The 20,520-nt window shown below is 41.2% G+C and overlaps 1 protein-coding gene across 8 annotated transcripts in view; it reads left to right on the forward strand.

Annotated features, from left to right (window-relative positions):
• CNOT10 (CCR4-NOT transcription complex subunit 10) overlaps window positions 1-20,520 on the forward strand; it is an 86,351-nt gene that overhangs the window by 54,151 nt on the left and 11,680 nt on the right. For 4 of the 8 annotated variants that reach the window (XM_021071543.1, XM_021071544.1, XM_021071548.1 and 1 more), the window contains 2 exons: window positions 17,473-17,607; window positions 19,498-19,628. In XM_021071543.1, coding sequence (XP_020927202.1) covers window positions 17,473-17,607; window positions 19,498-19,628 — 266 coding nt within the window. The remainder of the gene's footprint in view (window positions 1-17,472; window positions 17,608-19,497; window positions 19,629-20,520) is intronic. The other 4 variants (XM_021071546.1, XM_021071545.1, XM_021071549.1 and 1 more) reach the window with 1 other exon arrangement.

A 20,520-nucleotide genomic window follows, 5' to 3' on the forward strand; every position in this document is an offset into this window, starting at 1 on the left:
TATTACTTTTTGGAAAGCATTTCATTTATTCACACTTATTTCTGACAGACATTAGTGCTAGTCTTGTGCTAGTTACTGGGGAATCAGAGGCGAACACTTAGGAGAAAATTATATTAGTAGATTAGTTACTAGATGGTGAGATTTGTGGTGTCTCTTTTCTTGCGATAACTTGATCATCCAATAAGTGAGAAATGATGTTAAAATTGGCATTTCTTTCAGTCAGTTCAAAGTGCTCCATCTGACGCCAAAGTTTATTAATCAGCTGTATTACTTTTTCTGTGAACTTCCTATTGGTAGCATTTACCTTTTCCATATTGGGTTTTTCATCCTTTTTATTTTTATAAGAGTTGTTCTGTATTCAAGAAATTAACTTTTATCACTTGTTCTGTAACATTCTTTCTGATACCTGGTTGTAAAGCAGAGTTCCTTCCTTCCTTTCTTTCTTTTTTTAATGGCTACACCCTTGGCGTATGGAAGTTCCCAGGTTAGGGACTGAATCTGAGCCACAGCTGCAAAAACCCCAGATCCTTAACCCACTGTGCCATAGTGAGAAATCCCAGAGTTTCATTTTTTAAGTATCATATTTTGCAGTCTACTTTTTTTCTATTTTGTGCAATGTTTAGAAAGACCTTTCCTCCAAGATTTAAACAATAATTTAGCCATATTCTCTAGCACTTTCAGTATTATACTATTACAACCACCAATCAAAATTTTTTTCATCTAGGAGTTCCCCTTGTGGCTCTAGGAGATCTGGTGTGGCTGTGGTGTTGTCTGGCATCTTCGATTCAACCCCTAGCCTGGGAACTTCCATATGCTGTGGGTGCGGGCCTAAAAAGACCAAAAAAATTTTTTTTCATCTAGAATTTTTTTTGGCTGCACCTGCAGCATTTGGATGTTCCCCAACCAGGGACTGAACCTGCACCACAGTTGTGACCTGTGCCACAGCTGCAGCAATGCCAGATCCTTAACCCCCTGTACCACTCAGGAACTTCCTAGAATTTTATTTTATATAAACAAATAAGGAAGGGAATCTACCCTTATTTTATGTAATTTTTCATAGTATAGTTCATTTGATTAACTTCATCTTACCCTCCAAATAAAGCATGGAACAAAGCTATAAAATGCTAAGATTTGTGTCTAAGTAGTTTGAAGTTACATTTTTTTATAAAATAACATAAATGTATGTCTATTTGCATTACATAAATCTGGAGGGATCTATGTCAGAACCTTCATAGTGATTAGCCCCAGATGCTGGGGTGACTGATGATTTTTATTTTCTTATTGAATATTTGTTTTTTCCAACTTTTAAAAAATTAAGATACCTCATTAATCTTTTTTTTTTTTTTTTTTTTCCTTTTTAGGGCTGCGCCGAGGCATATGTAGGTTCCCAGGCTAGGGGTTGAATCAGAGCTACAGCTGCCCGCCTATGCCACAGTCATATAGCAACACCAGGTCCAAGCCGAGTCTGCGACCTATACCACAGCTCACAGCAGCGCCAGATCCTTTAACCCACTGAGCAAGGCCAGGGATTGAACCCACAGCCTCATGGTTCCTAATCAGATTTGTTAACCGCTGCGCCATGACAGGAACTCCAATACCTCATTAATCTTAATGAATCCCTTTGGAGGAAAGACTGGCCAGCAGATGTGCCCCTGTAATGGTAACGTATTGTCTGGTCAGTGTGTTCATGGCAGGGCCTTGATGTCAGTGAGCTCAGGGCTTCAGGCACCCATTAACAAAGCAACAGCTTTTTTCTGTGTTTTTCTGTCAGATTCCCACTTTGCCATAATATCCTCTCTGTCCTAGATTTTATATATATGTGTATTCCCACTGTATCTGATTGTCAGGAAGAAAGCACTAATCTTATGATTATATGGAGGAAAATCTAAAATCTCATTTAGTTAGAAATGAGGGGTTGGTCATTTAAGGTTTTGAAAGCAGTGTTTTGGTTTTTAAAACTTGACAAAGGTAATTAAATTTTTTTTCAATTATCTTCAGTTATATTAAAACTTCTTGAGGAGTTCCTGTTGTGGCTTAGTGGAAACAAGTCTGACTAGTATCCATGAGGATTCAGGTTCAATTGCTGGCCTAGCTCAGTGGATTAAGGATCTGGAGTTGCCGTGAGCTGTGGTGTAGGTTGCAGACATGGCTCGAATCTGCTGTTTCTATGTCTGTGGTGTAGACCAGCAGCTACAGCTCCAATTCTACCCCTAGCCTTGGAACTTCCATATGCCCCAGGTGTGGCCCTAAATAAATAAATAAGTAAATAAATAAATAAATAAATAAAACTTCTTGAATTCATATTTCTTCTCTGAATTGTAACATAGCAAGAAAATAAAAAATATGTTTACAAATTACCGGTGAAACATGGCAGAAACAAAATATACAAAAGAATATTGCTATTGAGTACAATAAAATTGAATTAAAAAAAATCAAATTCCAACTGTGTAACTAAAACTCACTATGCTAGTTTTTTTTTTTTTTTTTTTTGTCTTTTTTTTGTGTGTTTTCTAGGGCCACACCCGCAGCATATGGAGGTTCCCAAGCTAGGGAACCTAGCCACAGCAACTGGAGATCTATGCCGCATCTACGCCCTACAGCACAGCTCACAGCAACGCCAGATCCTTAACCCACTGAGCGAGGCCAGGGATTGAACCCACAACTCCATGGTTCCTAGTGACATTTGTTAACCACTGAGCCACTACGGGAACTCCTATGCTAGATTTTTGTCCTGAGTGGAATTGTGTAAAATTGAAGCAAATTAAGTAAAGCTAATCTGGATTTGGTATAAAGTGATCTGGTGGGAAGGAGTGGATTGTAAATTTCATCCAGGACCATGTTAGGGAAAATGCTTTAATTTGCTATATATAGAGAGAGAGAGAAAAGATAGGTATGTATCTTTTCTTCCCAGCATGCCTAATATTTTCTATAGATATCTCTGTTTTATGGAGCTACTTGCAGTTCATATTTATCTCAGGGTTCATCTGTTTGTTTGTTTGTTTTTCTTTTCACAGCCGCACCTGTGGCATATGGAAGTTCCGAGGCACTGGGAGACAGGCTACCCCACAGCCACAGCAACATTGGATCCGAGCCCCATCTGCGACCTATGCTGCAGCTTGCAGCAACATTGAATCTTTAACCCACTGAGGGAGGCTAGGAACTGAATTTGAATCCTCACAGTGACAACATTGGGTCTGCAACGGGAACTCCAGGGTTCATCTATTTTTGATAGGTTATTTAATTTTATTTATTTATTTTTTTATTTTATTATCATTTATTTGTAATATTTGGCCTCACCCTTAGCATCTAAAGGAGCAGATCCCAAGCAGACAGTGCTTCCACATAGTTATGCTATAGGCCACAGGGAAAGTCCTAATGGGTTATTTTATATAGTAAATATCCAATTAAGCCTAAAGGTCCTACAGTGTAAAGTGAATCTTGTCCCACCCCAGTCCTCTGCTTCCTCTCCCTTGAGGGGCAACTACTAACCAGCTTCTTATATGTCCTCCCCATTAAATTTCTCTGTATTATCCCAGCATATGTATATATGGGGTTTTTTACACTACAATTGCAAAGTTCCACATTGTTCTCTACCTTACTTCATTTGACAGTATGTCTTTAGAGATTCTTCGGTATCGTTCAGAGCTGTTTCGTTCCTTCTAATGCGTGCATAGAATGTGCATTGTATGGATATGACCATTAGTTTATAATCAGCTGTTTATAATGTTTTCAGTCTTTACTATTACAAATAATGCTGCAATGGCAGCTCAGGTCGCTGTGATGGCACAGGTTTGATCCCTGGCCCAGGAAATTCTACATGTGGCTAGAAAACCAAAAAAAAAAGACAAATAATGCTGCAGTAAATAACATTGTACACGATTTTTAAGGGGAATGAATCCTTGATGATGGAGGTTTTGACATTATTTTTAAAAAATTTTTGGCCATCCCCAGCATATGGAGTTCCTGGGCCAGAGATTAGATCCCAGCCACTATTGTGACCTAAGCAGCAGCTATAACACCTGATCCTTAACTCACCTCACTGGGCCAGGGACCAAACCTGCATCCCAGTGCTCCCAAGACACCACCAATCCTGTTACACCACAGGGGGAACTCCTTGAAATGATTTGTAAGCTTGATTTAATTTTTAGGAATTTATTTGAATGAGTACTATTCTTACGATTGCTTTATACATGCATGGAGTAAGAAGTATATTATTTCAGGCATTTCCTTGTGGTACAGTGAGTTAAGGATCTGGCATTGTCACTGCAGTGGCTTGGGTCACGGCTGTGGCACAGGTTTGATCCCTGGCCTGGGAACTTGCATATACCAAGGGTGTGCGCCTCCCCGCAAAAAAAAAGAATTATATTATTCCATATGGTAAACAGCTACAGAGTTGTGTATTTCCTTCTGAAAATGGCTTTAAAGAGGAAGATACATGCAGGATAGCATACCTATTCTCAGAGTTTTGTGCCTTCCGCAACTCTGCTTTCCACACATCCTAGTAGGAGGGTTGGTGGTTTTCAGAGAAAAGAAAATTCCCTGTTTTTGTGGAAGGAGGCAAAGGATTTCCACAGGGAATTCCATCATCATAAAGTGAGGTAAAGATGGGTTTGCTAATATATATTAACCTTTATTTCTTACGGAGCAGATGGGAGTAGGGAAATGGAACAAGATGGAAGGAGCCTTAGGGTAGATTTATAAAAAGAACTCCTCTGTGAGACAGTAGTAAGGGTAATGTGGAGACAAATGGTGTGGGGGAAGGAGTCGTAAAAGATTTGTGTCGTAATTTTCAGAGCCATAAAAGCCCTCAGCACACTGAGTGTGTTAAAGGGCAGTTCTGTGGCAGGAGCCAGCTGTCTCCTAGAGAAAGGAGGGGTCTCAGCACATTGATTCTCCATTGAGATCCTAGAATTCCTAGAGATTTCATCCATTTCTGACCTGAATTCTTTTATGTAATTGGAAGTGTGTGGGACTAGTGTATAGTTTAGTTTTTATGGACTATTATGTTTGACCCCTCACGCTCTATAATACCCAAGACACCAATGCACAGCCTCATTTCCTATTTCCAGCATAACTAATATGCAGTAAATTATCATGACTGTTCTAATGGCCACTTCTTACCTTATGGGTTCAGAGCCTCTTGAGTATTTTCATTTTATTTTTATTTTTTTATTTGTACCGAAAAGAAGATGGGTCCAAAAAATTATGCATTCTCACCCGGTTACAAGCATATTTTCAGAAGCATAGGACACCTGATGCACTAGTTAGATTCTGTTTTAAAATCAAGGTAGCTTTCAGAAAAAATAGTCTTACAGTTAAAACAGAAATTTGTCCCAAAGCAGGGAAATATCACAGAAATCAACCAAATAGTTTAATTGTGAGGCTCTCATGAACTTAGAGATACTGATATAGTGGATCAAGAAAGGCATGTATATATTGACACTGTTAGAATATTGCTTCTCAAGTTTCTATCGTGGCTTCGTGGTTAACGAATCCGACTAGCATCCATGAGGACATGGGTTCGATCTCTGGCCTCCCTCAGTGGGCTAAGGATCTGGCGTTGCCGCAAGCTTCGGTGTACATCACAGATGTATCTTGGATCCACATTTGTGGCTGTGGCCTAGGCCAGCGGCGGCAGCTCCAATTTGACCCCTAGCCTGGGAAGTTCCATATGCCATGGGTACCTGAAAAAGAAAAAAGAAAAAAAAGGATGTTGCTTCAGTTTTTGAACCCAAAAGCTCTGCAAAGCCATCAATTTCATTCAGCTAACAGAAGAAAACACACACACACACATACTCTGCAGCCTTGAGTTAAATAAATGCTATAACGTTAATTATTTGCCCTTTTTTTTTTTTTTTTTTTTTTAAGGCCACACTTGTGGCATATGGATGTTCCCAGGCTAGGGGTCAAATTAGAGCTGCAGCTGCTGGCCTACACCACAGCAACACCAGATCCAAACCACGTCTGTGACCTACACCACAGCTCATAGCAACACCAGATCCTTAACCCACTGAGCGAGGCCAGGGATCGAACCCACATCCTCATGGACACTAGTCAGGTTCATTACCACAGTGGGAACTCCAAATTTTTTAAATAAAAGGTGATTCCATTTCTAGATTTTGTCTAAGAGAAGTGAAACTTGTCCATGTAAGAATTTCATAGCAGCAAGAATTCCCTGGTGGTCTAGTGGTCAGGACTTAGCACTTTGACTGCTTTGGCCTGAGTTTAGTCCCCAGTCTAGGTACTGAGGTCCCACATCAAATTGCTGCATGCAGTGGTAAAGAAAAAAAAAGCTTTATTCATGGTAGACAAAAACTAGAAGCAGCTTAAGTGTGCATCAGTGGGAAACTGGATAACTAAGTTGCAGTCCACTCTGTGTATTAGAATACTACTCAGCTATAAAAAGGAACAAGTTACTGATACAAAAATCAGCATGATAGGAATCTCAAAACATTTTGTGTTTCTTTTAACTCAGTATAAGGTATGTACTGTATGATGATTCCATTTATACCATTTATATGACAGGCAAACCTATACTAAACTAATTTATGTTTTTAGAAATTAGTATAGTAAAAAAGGAGTTGGTGTAGTGGTTGGGGAATTGACTGGAAGTAATCTTGCTGGGGTGAAAGAAATATTCTCTACCTTAATTAGGTGGTGGTTACAGGTATATACTGAAACTCATCTGTGCACTTAAAATGATGTATTTTAGGAGTTCCCATTGTGGCATAGTGGATTAAGGATCTGGCATTGTCTCTGCAGCAGTTCGGGTCACTGCTGAGGTATGGGTTCAGTCCCCAGCCCAGCACAGTAGGTTAAGGATCTGGCATTGTCGCAGCTGTGGCATTGGTCGAGGCTGCAGCTTAGATCCGACTCCCTGGCTCAGCAACTTCCGTAGCCACAGGCGCGGCTGAAAAATAAAAATAGTCTACAGTGTCCTTCAGGTGCTAATATTCCCTTTTTTAAAATGCTGTATTTTTATTTATTTTATTTTATTTTTTTGTCTTTCCTAGGGCCACTCCCGTGGTATATGGAGGTTCCCAGGCTAGGGGTCTAATCGGAGCTATAGCCGCCAGCCTACACCAGAGCCACAGCAACGAGGAATCCGAGCAGCGTCTGCAACCTACACCACAGCTCACAGCAATGCCGGATCCTTAACCCACTGAGTGAGGCCAGGAATTGAACCCGCAACCTCATGGCTCCTAGTCAGATTTGTTAACCACTGGGCCACGATGGGAACTCCTGCTGTATTTTAATTTATAAAAATAAAGCTAACTTAAAATTTTAAAGGCATTTTGAAAAATTTCAAATTCATATAATTTTAAATATATTCTTTGGCGAAATATAATTTAACCACTAATAATCCATCAATTACTCTTACATATCACTTATGGTGTGACCTGACGTGGAAAATTTGGTATCTTAACAACCACAAAAACCCTTCTTCTTGTATTTAACATGTATTCCTTTGACCCTAAGGCTTCAGTGTCCAGGACCTGAGCCACTCATTATATGCGGCCCTTGAGCACATGCGCTATGTCTGGTGAAAGGTACACTGTTTAGATTAGATGTATGATACACACTGTATTTCAAACCTTTAAAAGAAGATGTAAAATGTTCATATTGACTATATGTTAAAATGATATTTTGGATATATTGGATTAATTTAAATATATTACAATTAATTAATTTAACCTGTTTCTGCTGGGGTTTTTTTGTTTTTGTTTTTGTTTTTTTGGCTACACCTATGGCATAGGGAAGTTCCCGGGCCAGGGATCGAATCCGATCCTCAGCTACAGCCTATGCCACAGCTGCTACAATACCAGATCCTTAACCTGCTGTGCTACTGCGGAAACTCCCAGCTTTTTTTTTTTTTTTTTGGCCAGGCTCTAGGCATGGGGAAGTTCCTAGTTCCTGGGGCAGTAATCAAATCCATGTCACAGCGCTGACAACGCAAGATTCTCAGTTCACTGAACCACAAGGGGATGCCCCTTTTTCTGCTTTTTTTTTTAATGTGTCTACTGGAAAATCTAAGATTATACTCATGGCTCCAATTATATTTCTTTTTTTTTTTTTTTTTTTTTAATCAATTTCTATCTTTTTTTTTTTTTTTTTTTTTTTTTTTTTTTTTTTTTTTGTCTTTTTGACTTTGTCTTTTGTCTTTTGTCTTTTTTTTTTGTTGTTGTTGTTGTTGTTGTTGTTGCTATTTCTTGGGCCGCTCCCGCGGCATATGGAGGTTCCCAGGCTAGGGGCTGAATCGGAGCTGTAGCCACTGGCCTACGCCAGAGCCACAGCAACGCGGGATCCGAGCCGCGTCTGCAACCTACACCACAGCTCACGGCAACGCCGGATCGTTAACCCACTGAGCAAGGGCAGGGATCGAACCCGCAACCTCATGGTTCCTAGTCTGATTCGTTAACCACTGCGCCACGACGGGAACTCCCCAATTATATTTCTGTTGAATAATGCTGCTCTAAGAAGTTAAAAATGTTTGAAGTGTTTGTATTTCTTCATACGTGATTTCTCTGAGTGTGTAATATCATTACTTCGCCACTTTTCTCACATGCCACAAAATTTAGCAGAATATCTCTTCAAAAAGGTTTGTCTTTAAGGAGTTCCCATCGTGACTCAGTGGTAACGAACCCGACTACTGTCCATGAGGATGCAGATTGATCCCTGCCTTGTTCAGTGGGTTAAGGATCCGGCTTTGCCATGAGCTGTGGTGTAGGTTGCATTCTCAGCTCGGATCCCAAGTTTCTGTGGCTGTGGTGTAGGCGGGCAGCTGCAACTTCTATTTGACCCCTAACCTGAGAACTTCCATGTGCCACAGGTATGGCCCTAAAAAGCAAAAAACAAAAACCTTTGTTTTTAAAAGGGCTTGGAGTTCCCTTGTGGTGCAGCAGGTTGGCAATCCAGTGTTGTCACTGCTGTGGTTCTGGTTACAGCTGTGGCATGGGTTCCATCCCTGTCCCAAGAACTTTCACATGCCATAGACGCAGCCAAAATAAAGAAAAGGGGGCAAAAAAAGAAAACAAAAGGCCTAATGTCTTACTGAATCTTAGAATGTAGAGGCATGTGCAGGGTTGATATTTTATCCATATGCTTTGATTTAAATATTAAAGTCACAGACAAAATAAATAATAAGTAAATAAATATTAAAGTTACATGTAATTGGGAGATAATGATTTTCTTTTTTGGCCATCCCGTTGCACATGTAGCTCCCAGGCCAGGGATCAGATCTAAGCCACAGCTGCAACTTGTGCCACGGCTATGGCAGTGCCAGATCCTTTAGCCCACTGTGCCAGGCCAAGTATCAAAGCTGTGTCCTGGAACTGCAGACAGATCCAATTCCTGTACCACATTAGGAACTCTCCAGTATTGTTTTTCTTATACAGTGATTGGTCATAATGATGTACTTTTAATACATTTTTTCTTTTTTGGGGGGGAGGTCACACCTATGGCAGGGACCAAATCTGAGCCACAGCTGTGACCTGTGGCTAGGTTCTTAACCCACTGTGCAGGTCTGGGGAACGAAGTCATGCCTCAGCAATGACCCTAGCTGCTGCAGAAACAACACTGGATCCTTAATCCTTTGTGTTGCAGCAGTAACTCTAATAACCTTATATTTTTAAACAGCTTTATTGAGATAGACTATACATACTGTACAATTCACCCATTTTAAAGTATGCAATCCAGTGTTTTTTATTATATTCACAGCATCGTGCAATCCTCACTACAGTCAATTTTAGAATATTTTTATCACCTGTTCTGGATTTGCCTGTTCTGGACTTTCCTATGACTAGGATCATATAATATGTGAGCTTTTATGGCTGGCTTCTTTCACTTAGGATAATGTTTTCATGGTTCATCCAAGTCGTAGCCTGTATCAGTACTTCATTCCTTTTTATTGCTGAATGATATTCTATTGTATGGATATACCACATTTGTTTATCCATTCTTTCATTGATAGACATTTAGATTGTTTCCATCTTTAGGCTATTAAGGATAATGCTGTTTAGAGTTTTGGCTGTGGTGCAACAGGATCAGCAGCATCTCTGGAGCACAGGGACACAGGTTCGATCCCCAGCCCGGCACACTGGTTGCAGCGTTGCTGCAACATAGGTAGCAACTGCAACTTGGATCTGATCCCTGGCCATCGGATTCCATGTATTGCAGGGCGGCCAAAGAAGAAGAAGAAAAAAAGAATAATGCTGCTATAACCATTCATACACAATTTTCTGTGTAGACATATGTTTATTTTTCCTGGATGTATATACCTAGAAGTAGAATGGCTGGGCCCTATAGTAACTTAAATCATTTGAGGAATTATCAGACTATTTGGTTAAGTGGCTGCGCCATTTTGCAACTCCATCCACAGTGTATGGGGGTTGCAGTTTCTTCACATCCTCACCAAAACTTGTTTTTCCCCCTTTTGATTATCCACAGTAGTGGGTATGAAGTGTTACCACATTGTGGTTTTGATTTGCATTCCCCTGAAGACTGATGATATCGAGAATCTTTTCCTGTGCTTATTGGGCATTTGTATCTCTTCCTTTAGAGAAATGTTTATTTATTTTTAGGACCACAGGTGCAGCATATGGAAGTTCCCAGGCTAGGGGTCAAATCACAGCTACAGCTGCCGGCCACAGCAGTGTGGGATTCCAGCTGCATCTGCGACCTACACCTGAACTCAGGGCAACACTGGATCCTTAACCCACTGATTGAGGCCGGGGATTGATCCTGCATCCTCATAGATACTTGTTGGGTTCGTAACCCACTGAGCCACAATGGGAACTCTAGGACATTTTTGTTATTCATTCTGAGATTGTGATATTAGCTAACTTTTAATTTCTAAAACTAAATTGGAGGCTTCTCTAGAACCTGGAAAAGAGTATAACGGAACTGGAAAAGGGTAGGACATAATGTTGGGGCCAACATTGCAAACATCTGTATAAGAAAGTAAAATCGGGGAGTTCCCGTTTGATCCCTGACGCAGGAACTTCCATATGCCACAGGCATGGCCATAAGGAAAAAGTGGGGGAGGGGGAGAAAGAAATTAAAATCACAGCATACAAAATAAAAATGAAATTTCAGTTTGTCTTTTTTTTTTTTTAATAAGAGGCTCAAAATGGATAAAAAGAAATGTTCAGACCAGAATTAATTAGGCCCAGTTATTTCACAAATATAAATTATGGAGCCTTAATTAGTACTTTTGGACTTTGATGTGACATTCAGTGAATTATTTCCCATTCAGTTAAAAGGGACCTCCCATGGCCCAGTGTTTATGGAAGAAGATGAGTCAAGCAAATGGTTGATAACATAAATATTACAGGCAGTTTTAGTGTACTTTAGGAATCATATTTCTCTTGGTCTTAGCCAAGTTATTCTGTTGTAGCTCATACCTAAAACAGGGTTATGGCTAATTATCTTTTGAATCTCATATTATTCTTGCTAGAGACCCAGCCCCATTTCAGTCTTGTAAATGAATGGAGTTCCCTAGTAACTCAGCAGGTTAAGGATCCAGCATTGTCACATGGGTTTAATCCCTGGCCCAGGAATTTCCATATTCCACAGGCAGGGCCAAAAAAAAGATAGTGATCCTACTAAAACTTGTTCATCTAATATAGTCTACCAAAGAGGGAACCTGCCTGTATGACATATTCTTCACCTCATCAGCACCTTGTGTTCACGCCGGCAGAATTCACATCTGAGTCCTAGGACCCCATTTAGGTATACTGGTGATCAGACTGATTACAAGCCAGGGTTACAATAATTCTTCAGTGGTCTCCCACTCTTGAGAGACCACACAGGGCTCCTACTGGCATTGAACAAATCATTTAACTGTTTGGGACCTTTCTTTCCTCTTGTCAAAGAAGCAAGTTGCATTGAGCAATCTTAAGGTCCTGTCCATGAATAAAACTCTGTGTCTGTGACTTGCATTTTATTTGCTGCTTGGGGTAGGACTGGGTTCCTTGAAAGGTTATTTTTGGTTAAAGAAGAAAACTTCAGCTTCTTTGAATTGAGCTTCTATTAGTGTTGGACTTGGGGTGTGTTTGACAGTAAGATTCTTTTTTCTTTTTTGGTCTTTCTGCCTTTTCTTGGGCGGCTCCCGCAGCATATGGAGGTTCCCAGGTTAAGGGTCGAATCGAAGCTGTAGCCACCAGCCAGAGCCATATAGCAACATCGGATCCAAGCCGCGTCTGCAACCTACATCACAGCTCACGGCAACGCCAGATCCTTAACCCACTGAGCAAGGCCAGGGATTGAACCCGCAGCCTCATGGTTCCTTGTCGGATTCGTTAACCACTGCACCACGACGGGAACTCCTATTCTTTTTGCACAGAACTGTTATTAGGAAGTAAAATGCTTACAGAAGGTATGACTTGAAAAACTTATTTAACTTAAATTTTTTTAAGATTTGGAAGTTGACAAGTTTAACATTTTCTAGACTGTTGTAAGTAAATGAAACAGCTTGAAATATATATTTTTTAAATTTTAAAATTCCATACCATAATCCTTCTTTTAGAAGAAATCTTTACATGTTGGGTTTTGAGGGGGTTTCTTTGGGGGGGGGAATTGCTTTTTAGGGTCACACATGCAGCATATGGAAGTTCCCAGGCTAGGGGTTGAATCAGAGCTACAGCTGCCAGCCTATGCCACAGCCACAGCCACATGGGATCTGAGCCACGTCTGCAACCTACATCACAGCTTATAGCAATGCTGGATCCGTGACCCACTGAGCCACAACAGGAGATCCTACAGGATTTTCTGAGCCAATTTTTAAAATAACATTTGCCTTGAGGTTGCTTTGTGAATTTGTTTTCCTTTGACAAGTGGTAACTGAATTTACCCTCATTTTAGCCTCATTTGATATGGATTAAGCTCTTTCAGGCATTTGACATAGATTCATTTTACTCACAGAATACATGGCCCAACAGATTTTAATGCCCGGTCTTATGTAGCTCATTACTATAGTTTGGTCCTTTAAGGAAAATTTTACCCCCACTGGTCTTCTTTCTTTCTTCTTCATCTTTCTTGTTCTTTTCTTTTCCGAGGGTTGGTGCTCTGTGGACCTACAGCCAGCTTCAGCTTGTGGAGGAGAGTGTGGGGTTGTGTCAGATCCCCCACAGGGGGGAGAAGCTGGTGTGTCCCTTCCCTTGAGGTATAGTTCTTCCAGTCTGATGAACTGTCAGATCCACTGAGTGGTTGGTAAAGCAGATTGGACAGTGACTCAAGGAAGTAGTGGGGCAGATTGTGGGGGGGGGGGGTCATCAGTATTTTAAGTAGCAGCTATCAAAAGTAAAGTGATTTCTCCAGAGGCTTAATAGATAGAACTGTGCATGTTTCTCGTGTGACTAGTCTGCAGGAATTATGCAGAGCGGAGTGTTACTTTCTAAGAGGAAGAGGGTGAGTGAGGGCGGTGAGAGACTAGTTAGGATGGCCTGGAAGGCCTCTGAAAAGAGGAACATAAATGTTAGTTTTTGTTTTGTGCAGTGAAACTTGCTTAATCTGATGACTTAATCAGAATGCCAGCCCAAAAGTTTTGCATTCACATGTTTAAGTACTTTTTCATAGGAAGTTTATTTTATTATTAGAATGTTTCACCCTCTTGTAATTTGGTATGGTATCTTAGGAAAGAAGTAAAAGCTAAGGAAAACAGATTTTTCCTTATACATAATTATGGTTTGGAATATAGAATCCTGCTGCAAATCTTACATGACTGATTTCTGGACCCAAAGTGGGCTTGACAGTGGGCTGGAGCGGTAATAGCCCCCTACTGTCAGGAGAGGCCAGGGCAGGCTTTTCCCAGCAAGCATGCCTGAGGTGAGGGCTGTCCTGGACTCTAGGATCCAGAGCCTGCAGGATGACTCCCCTGTGTTTGGGAGCTGTGAGGGAGTTGGTTTTGTCAGCAAGGTGGCCTGCCGGCAGGACAGGTTAAAGTCTGGGTGCCTGAGGCAGTAAGTCTAAAACACTGAAGGTGGTGGTCTTAAGTGATTACCTATTGAACACCCACTGCAGATGCTGAAAAACTGCTGAAGTCTTTGTGTAAGAAACAAAAGATGCAGGCTTTTGCTTCCCTCCAACCCCCACCCTGCACCCAGAGTTTATCAAAGTTCCCAGGCCAGAGGTCAAATCTGAGCTGCAGCTTCGATCTTCACCACAGCTGCAGCAATGCCAGATCCTTAACCCACTCACTGTACTGGGCCGGGTTCAAACCCGAACCACCACAGACAGAGTCAACGCCAGATTCCTTAACCTACTGAGCCACCAGGGAGCTCCCAGGCTTCTGCTTTTAAGGAGCTAATGCTTTGCCCTGGCCTTTGGCAAAATCACAGATGAAAATGAATATTAAATTTTTCTTTTAAATTTTTCATTATGATTGATTTACAATGTTCTGTCAGTTTCTGCTGTACAGTGAAGTGACCCAGTCATGTGTATATATACATTCTCACATTATCCTCCATCATATTCCACCACAAGTGATTAGATATATAGTTCCCTGTGCTATATAGCAGAATCCCATTGGATATTAAATTTTGTGACATTTTAATTTTTTTATTCACGTTGACCCTGAGCTGATGGTGATCTTGGACCTCTGGAGACCTAGGCCTTTAAAAATCATTCTTTTTCTAACTTCCCCTTGTGGCTCAGTGGTAATGAACCTAACTAGTAACCATAGAATGCAGGTTTGATCACTGGCCTTGTTCAGTGGGTTAAGGATCTGGTGTTGCCCTGAACTACAGTGTAGGTTGCAGATGCAGCTGGGATCCCACATTGCTGTGGCTGTGGCATAGGTTGGCAGCTGTAGCTCTGATTGACCCCCCTCTGCCTTTCCTGGGAACCTCCATATGCCTCAGGTGCGGCCCTTAAAAATAAATAAATAAATAAACTACAAAATAAATAAATTAATTAAATTAAAAATAGAACTACAAATAAACCAAAAGAGGATATTAAGTCAACCTAATCTCACCACATACACCCAACCACTGAAGGGCTGCAGAAAATCAGAGATAACCTCCCTTCTTTGGGCCCTCAGGTCTGAGTTCATCCACCCCTGCCCTCGGGGTATGACCACAGGGTAGCCTTGCTAGTGAAGACAGATCTTGGAGACACGTTGGAGGTGGGGTGGGTGACAGGAAATTCCCTTTGTAATGACACCACTTGTCTGCTCTTAAATTACTCCCTCCTGGAGTTCCCTTCTGGCTCAGCGAGTTGGGGATCCAGCATTGTCACTGCTGTGGTCTGGTTGCAGCTGTGACTCAGGTTGAATCCCTGGCTCAGGAACTTCCACATGCTGAGTGTGCACCCCCCCCCAAAAATACTCTCTTCCATGAATAGTGTTCATATTTTAAATTACATAATGTGCTCAGTAACAAAATTTAAACTTGTACTGTTTCAATTAAGTTCTGTTCCTTTAAAAAAAAAAAAAAACAGGTTAGATTACATATGTGTGCATAGTTATGTAGGCATTAGAAAACTCATGTCATCGTTTCTTTCTAGTTTTTTTGGCCTCACCCACAGCATGTGAAAGCTCTTGGGCTGGAGATGGAACCCACATCATAGTGGCAACCCAAGCTGCTGCAGTGACAACGCCAGATCCTTAACCCACCTTGCCACAAGAGAACCCCATTTCTGTTTTATTTTATTCTATTTATTTAGGGCAGTCGAGTCTTAAATCACAAGACTCAGAGAAGCAGTGTGATAGGATGGGAAGAGGGGTGAACTGGGGTCCTCATCATTAAATGTGAGTCCTGACTCAACACACACTCTAACCTTGAGACTGTCTAACAGCTTGTATCTAACAGCTTGGGCAGTCTTCCAGCCCTTATGATAACCTAAAGCCATAAGTTTCAATTTCCTTGTGCCAATCTACTTTTTTTCTTTTTCTTTTTCTTTTTTTTTTTTTTTTTTTGGCCATGCCCATGGCATGTGGAAGTTCCCAGGCCAGGGGATCAAACCTGCACCACAGCAGTGACAGTGCCAGATCCTTAACCTACTAAGCCACAAGGGAACTCCACTTTTTATTATTTTTTCTTTTTATGGAAGCACCTGTCACATATAGAAGTTCCCAGGCCAGGGGTTGAGTAAGAGCTGCAGCTGCAGCCCACATGGCCAGATCCTTAATCCACTGAGCAAGGCCAGGATCGAACCTGCATCCTCACAGTGAGGAGATTGGGTCCTTAACCCACTGAGCCACAAGGGGAACTCTGTTTTTTTCCTCACCCATTGCATATGGGAGTTCCCAAGCCAGGTAATGAATCCAAGCAGCAGCTATGACCTGTGCCTTGTGGCAATGCCAGATCCTTAGCCCACTGCCTGGGGCTGGGGGTGGAACCTATGCCACCTCAGAGGCAGCACTGGGTCTTAACCCGCTGCACCACATTGGGAACTCCTAATTATTTTATTTATTAATTTTTCATTCTAGTTTTCTGCGCTGTTAGAAGTTGAGGGGCTACTTTTCCTTTAAAGATAATTTTCTGAGGTCCCAGCAACCAGGAATGAGCCAGTAAGGAGGAAACAGGCTACTTCTGAATTTGCCCAGCTGTGTTTTTACTAGACAGGCATTTCTAGTCAGAGGTTTTCAGAGTATAAGAAAACTCTGTGATGCTAGATGGCTACAGTCTTCCTTAGACTTAAATTTCAATCCAAATGCACTTTATGATATACATGTGTATTGTAGTTTCTGAACGTAATTCAAAACCCTATATCTGAGATCATTTGTGGTTGGCCATTCAGACCTCCCTTCTATTTGACAGGGGTTTGTTTTTAAGACTGCTTTGTGGAGTGGTTGTTTAACATTCAAATGATCTATTAGTGTCAAGTCTTTAGCTAGACCTGTTTTAAATGATTGCTCTTTAAGTAGAAAACCAAACAGAAATTTAGGTTTCCAACTGAATTTAGCAAAATCAATGTAACTTAAATTTTTTATCTTCATAATGTATTTATTCACCCTGTTTTTTTTCTCTCCTTGAATTTTCATTTAGGATAATAGTACCTATATGAATGAAATTTTTTTTAGTTACTCTTGATTCTATTGCTTAGCAAGACCTGCAGATATTTTAATAGTTTCGGAGGACACCTTACAGTAAGCAGAACTAAATGGATTTTTTAGTAAGTTAATTGTGTTCCTTAGCAAAGTCGGAAATGTGCTTCTGTTGCTTTATTTCTAGGTTGTTAAAGGAATTGTCTGTGGAAGTAAGTTCTCACTAGGCCATTAACTACATTATTTTTTTACAGTCAAAATTTGTATTGTAATTCCATTTGGTTATTTTGTTGGAGATGGGGTGGAAGCTAAAGATTAGGTAAATAGCTCAACTGACTCTCAGATGGTAGCTTTATATGTCATTTGTATTCTTACCCTAAGTATTGTAGCTTTCTCTCTCCTTTTGTGGTGTTCACACAGCTATAATTAGGGCTTTCTTTCCTATTTAACAAATATCATCATTTTCATTTTCTAAGTCCGGTTTTCAGCTCTTCCCTTTTGTGTTCCAGATGTTCCATCCTTGCCTGCAGTGCTTATGTGGCTCTGGCTTTGGGTGATAACCTTATGGCTTTGAATCACGCAGATAAACTTCTTCAGCAGCCCAAGCTGTCAGGATCTCTGAAGTAAGTGTGAGTTGTCCTAACTGTCCCTGGTTGGTTTTGTTTGGAGTGTTTCTGTTAGTTTGTGGTGCATATTGCTTCTTTTTACTCCCCCAGTGGAATATATATCTTCAGGAAAGCGAAAGTTTCTGTTTTCTTTCTTTGTTTTTTTGCTTTTCAGGGCCACACCCGCAGCGTATGGAAGTTCCCAGGCTTGGGGTCGAATTGGAGCTACAGCTGCCAGCCTACACCACAGCCACAGCAACTAGGATTCTGAGCCGAGTCTGTGACCTGCACCACAGCTCACAGCAACACTGGATCCCTGACCCACTGATCAAGGCCAGGGATCAAACTCATATCCTTGTGGATACTAGTTGGATTCATTACCACTGGGCCACAATGGGAACTCCACAACAAGTTTCTTAATTTGGTAATTGTGCGAAGTTTTGTTTATTTTTGTTTTGTTTTGCCCAAGCCCAAGGTATGCAGAAATTCCCAGGCCAGGGATCCAATCAGAGCCACTGCAGTGACAATGGTCTTTAATTGCTAGGCCACCAGGGAACTCTAGATAATTGTGTGTTTGGTAGTGAAATTTTTTTTAGTTGTTGCACCTCAGGGGTTAATGGAAATGGCATTTGCTGTGCAGCGGAGGAGGCAGAAACTTTGGACTCTGTAAAGTCCAGAGCTGGGTCTGATGAGTGTCTTACCACAAAACAAGCCAAGTCCTCAGGGAGACCCACACAAAGGAGTTTGGGCAAAATGATAAATCTGCTTTGAGGGATACAATTAAAGTAGAAATAAGAATTTTAAGGAGTTCACTTATGGCACAGCAGGTTAAGGATCCGGCATTGTCACCGCTGTGGTTCTGGTTAGATTTTTGTCATGGGTTTGATCCCTGTTCCAGGAACTTCCACATGCCGTGGGCATGTCCAAAAAAAAAAAACAATTTTTTTTTTGAAAGTAAATAAACAGGAGTTCCCTTCGTGGCACAGCAGAAACAAATCAGGCTAGGAACCATGAGGTCGTGGGTTCGATCCCTGGCCTTGATCAGTGGGTTAAGGATCCATCGTTGCCGTGAGCTGTGGTGTAGGTCACAGACACAGCTCGGATCCCGAGTTGCTGTGGTTGTGGCGTAGGCCAGCAGCTACAGCTCCGACTGGACTCCTAGTCTGGGAAACTCCGTATGCCGAGGGTGCAGCCCTAAAAAAAGACAAAAAAGGCCAAAAAAAAAAAAAAAAAAGTAAATAGAAAACAATTTGAAATAGTTTTTTGAATTTGCGTCTTTGTGTTTTATGATTATTGGCTTTTAGATATGACTTTAGATACTGCTTTAATGAAATTTTTAAAATACCTTATTTCAAAATATATTTGAAGTTAATTTTTTTTTTTAATTGTCATTTCTGTTCGGGTATTTAGTAGGGAAGCAAAATAAAAGGTTTTTTACAACTGCTGCTAGTTAGAAGAAAGAAATTGCTTAATAAAGAAATAGTTCTGGGAGTTCCCATTGTTATGCAGTGGAGATGAATCCAAATAGTGTCCATGAGGTTTGATTGCTGGCGTTTCTCAGTGGGTCAGGGATCCAGTGTTGCTGTGAGCTGTAGTGTAGGTCACAGATGCGGCTCAGATCCTGTGTTGCTGTGGCTGTGGTGTAGGCTGGCAGCTGTCACTCCAGTTCACCTCCTAGCCTGGGAACCTCCATATGCCTCAGGTGTAGCCCTAAAAAGACAGAAAGACCAAAAAAAAGGATATTTTTAAAGAGATAAATTTAAGTGACCCTTAATCAGTCCATTATAAACTGAGATTTCAATTCAAAGACTTGCAATGTATGAAACACCCATCCACCAGATTTTACTATACATTGGGTATTTTTGTGATGATTCTTTCAGTTTAGAATCTATTTGTTTTGTTTTGTAGGTTTTTGGGCCATTTATATGCTGCAGAAGCCCTCATCTCTCTGGACAGAATATCTGATGCTATTACTCACTTGAACCCAGAAAATGTTACTGATGTCTCCTTAGGGATCTCTTCAAATGAGCAGGACCAAGGTTAATAAGGACACCACTTCTGCTCCCTTTCTGTTATAACTCAGGATGTGTGGAAATTTAAGGGCAAGGTTGTAAAGGGAAGGAAGTTTTAGGTCGGCAATCTACATTTTTGGCTGAACTTCCTTGGTACTGATTGGTTTGCTGAGTAGATTATCACATGGCCTATGTTCTGACTTTTGAAAGGCTCATCATGTAAGAACAATTCATTTTGATTCTTATATTACATTTTTCTCTTCAGAGGGATCCCACTATCCAGGAGAGAGTAAAAGTATTGCACTCAGAAATCAGTTTTAGGAGTTCTTGTTGTGGCTTAGTGGTTACGAATCCGACTAGTATCATTGAGGGTGCAGGTTCAGTCCCTGGCCTTGGCTCAGTGGGTTGAGGATCTGGCATTGCCATGAGCTAAGATGTAAGTTGCAGACATGGCTTGGACCCCTTGTCGCTGCGGCACAGGCCGGCAGCTGTAACTCTGATTTGACCCTTAGCTTGCCGCACCTGCGGCCCTGGAAAAAAAAAAAAGTTTTAGGAATTCCCTGGTGGCCTAGCAGTTAAGGATCCAACATTTTCACTGCTATGATGCAATTTCAGTCCCTAGCCCTGGAAACTTCTGCATGCCATGGGCACAGCCAAAAAACTGGGGGAGAGGGGGTGATTCCTGCTGTGGCACAGTGAATTAAAAATCTGGTCACTGCAGAGGTGCAGGTTCAGTCCTCGGCCTGGCACAGGGGGTTAAAGGATCTGGCATTGCCCCAGTTGTGGCCCGGATTCGATGCCTGGCCTGGGACTTTGCATATGACACTAGTGCAGCCATAAAGAGAAAAAAAAAAAGTTGTAAATCAGGGCTAAGTTTTTGTTTTTGGCTGTACCTGGGGCATGCGTACATTCCCAGGCC

This window comes from Sus scrofa, chromosome 13 (genome assembly GCF_000003025.6).
Source record: "Sus scrofa isolate TJ Tabasco breed Duroc chromosome 13, Sscrofa11.1, whole genome shotgun sequence".
NCBI classification, from domain to species: Eukaryota; Metazoa; Chordata; class Mammalia; order Artiodactyla; family Suidae; genus Sus; species Sus scrofa.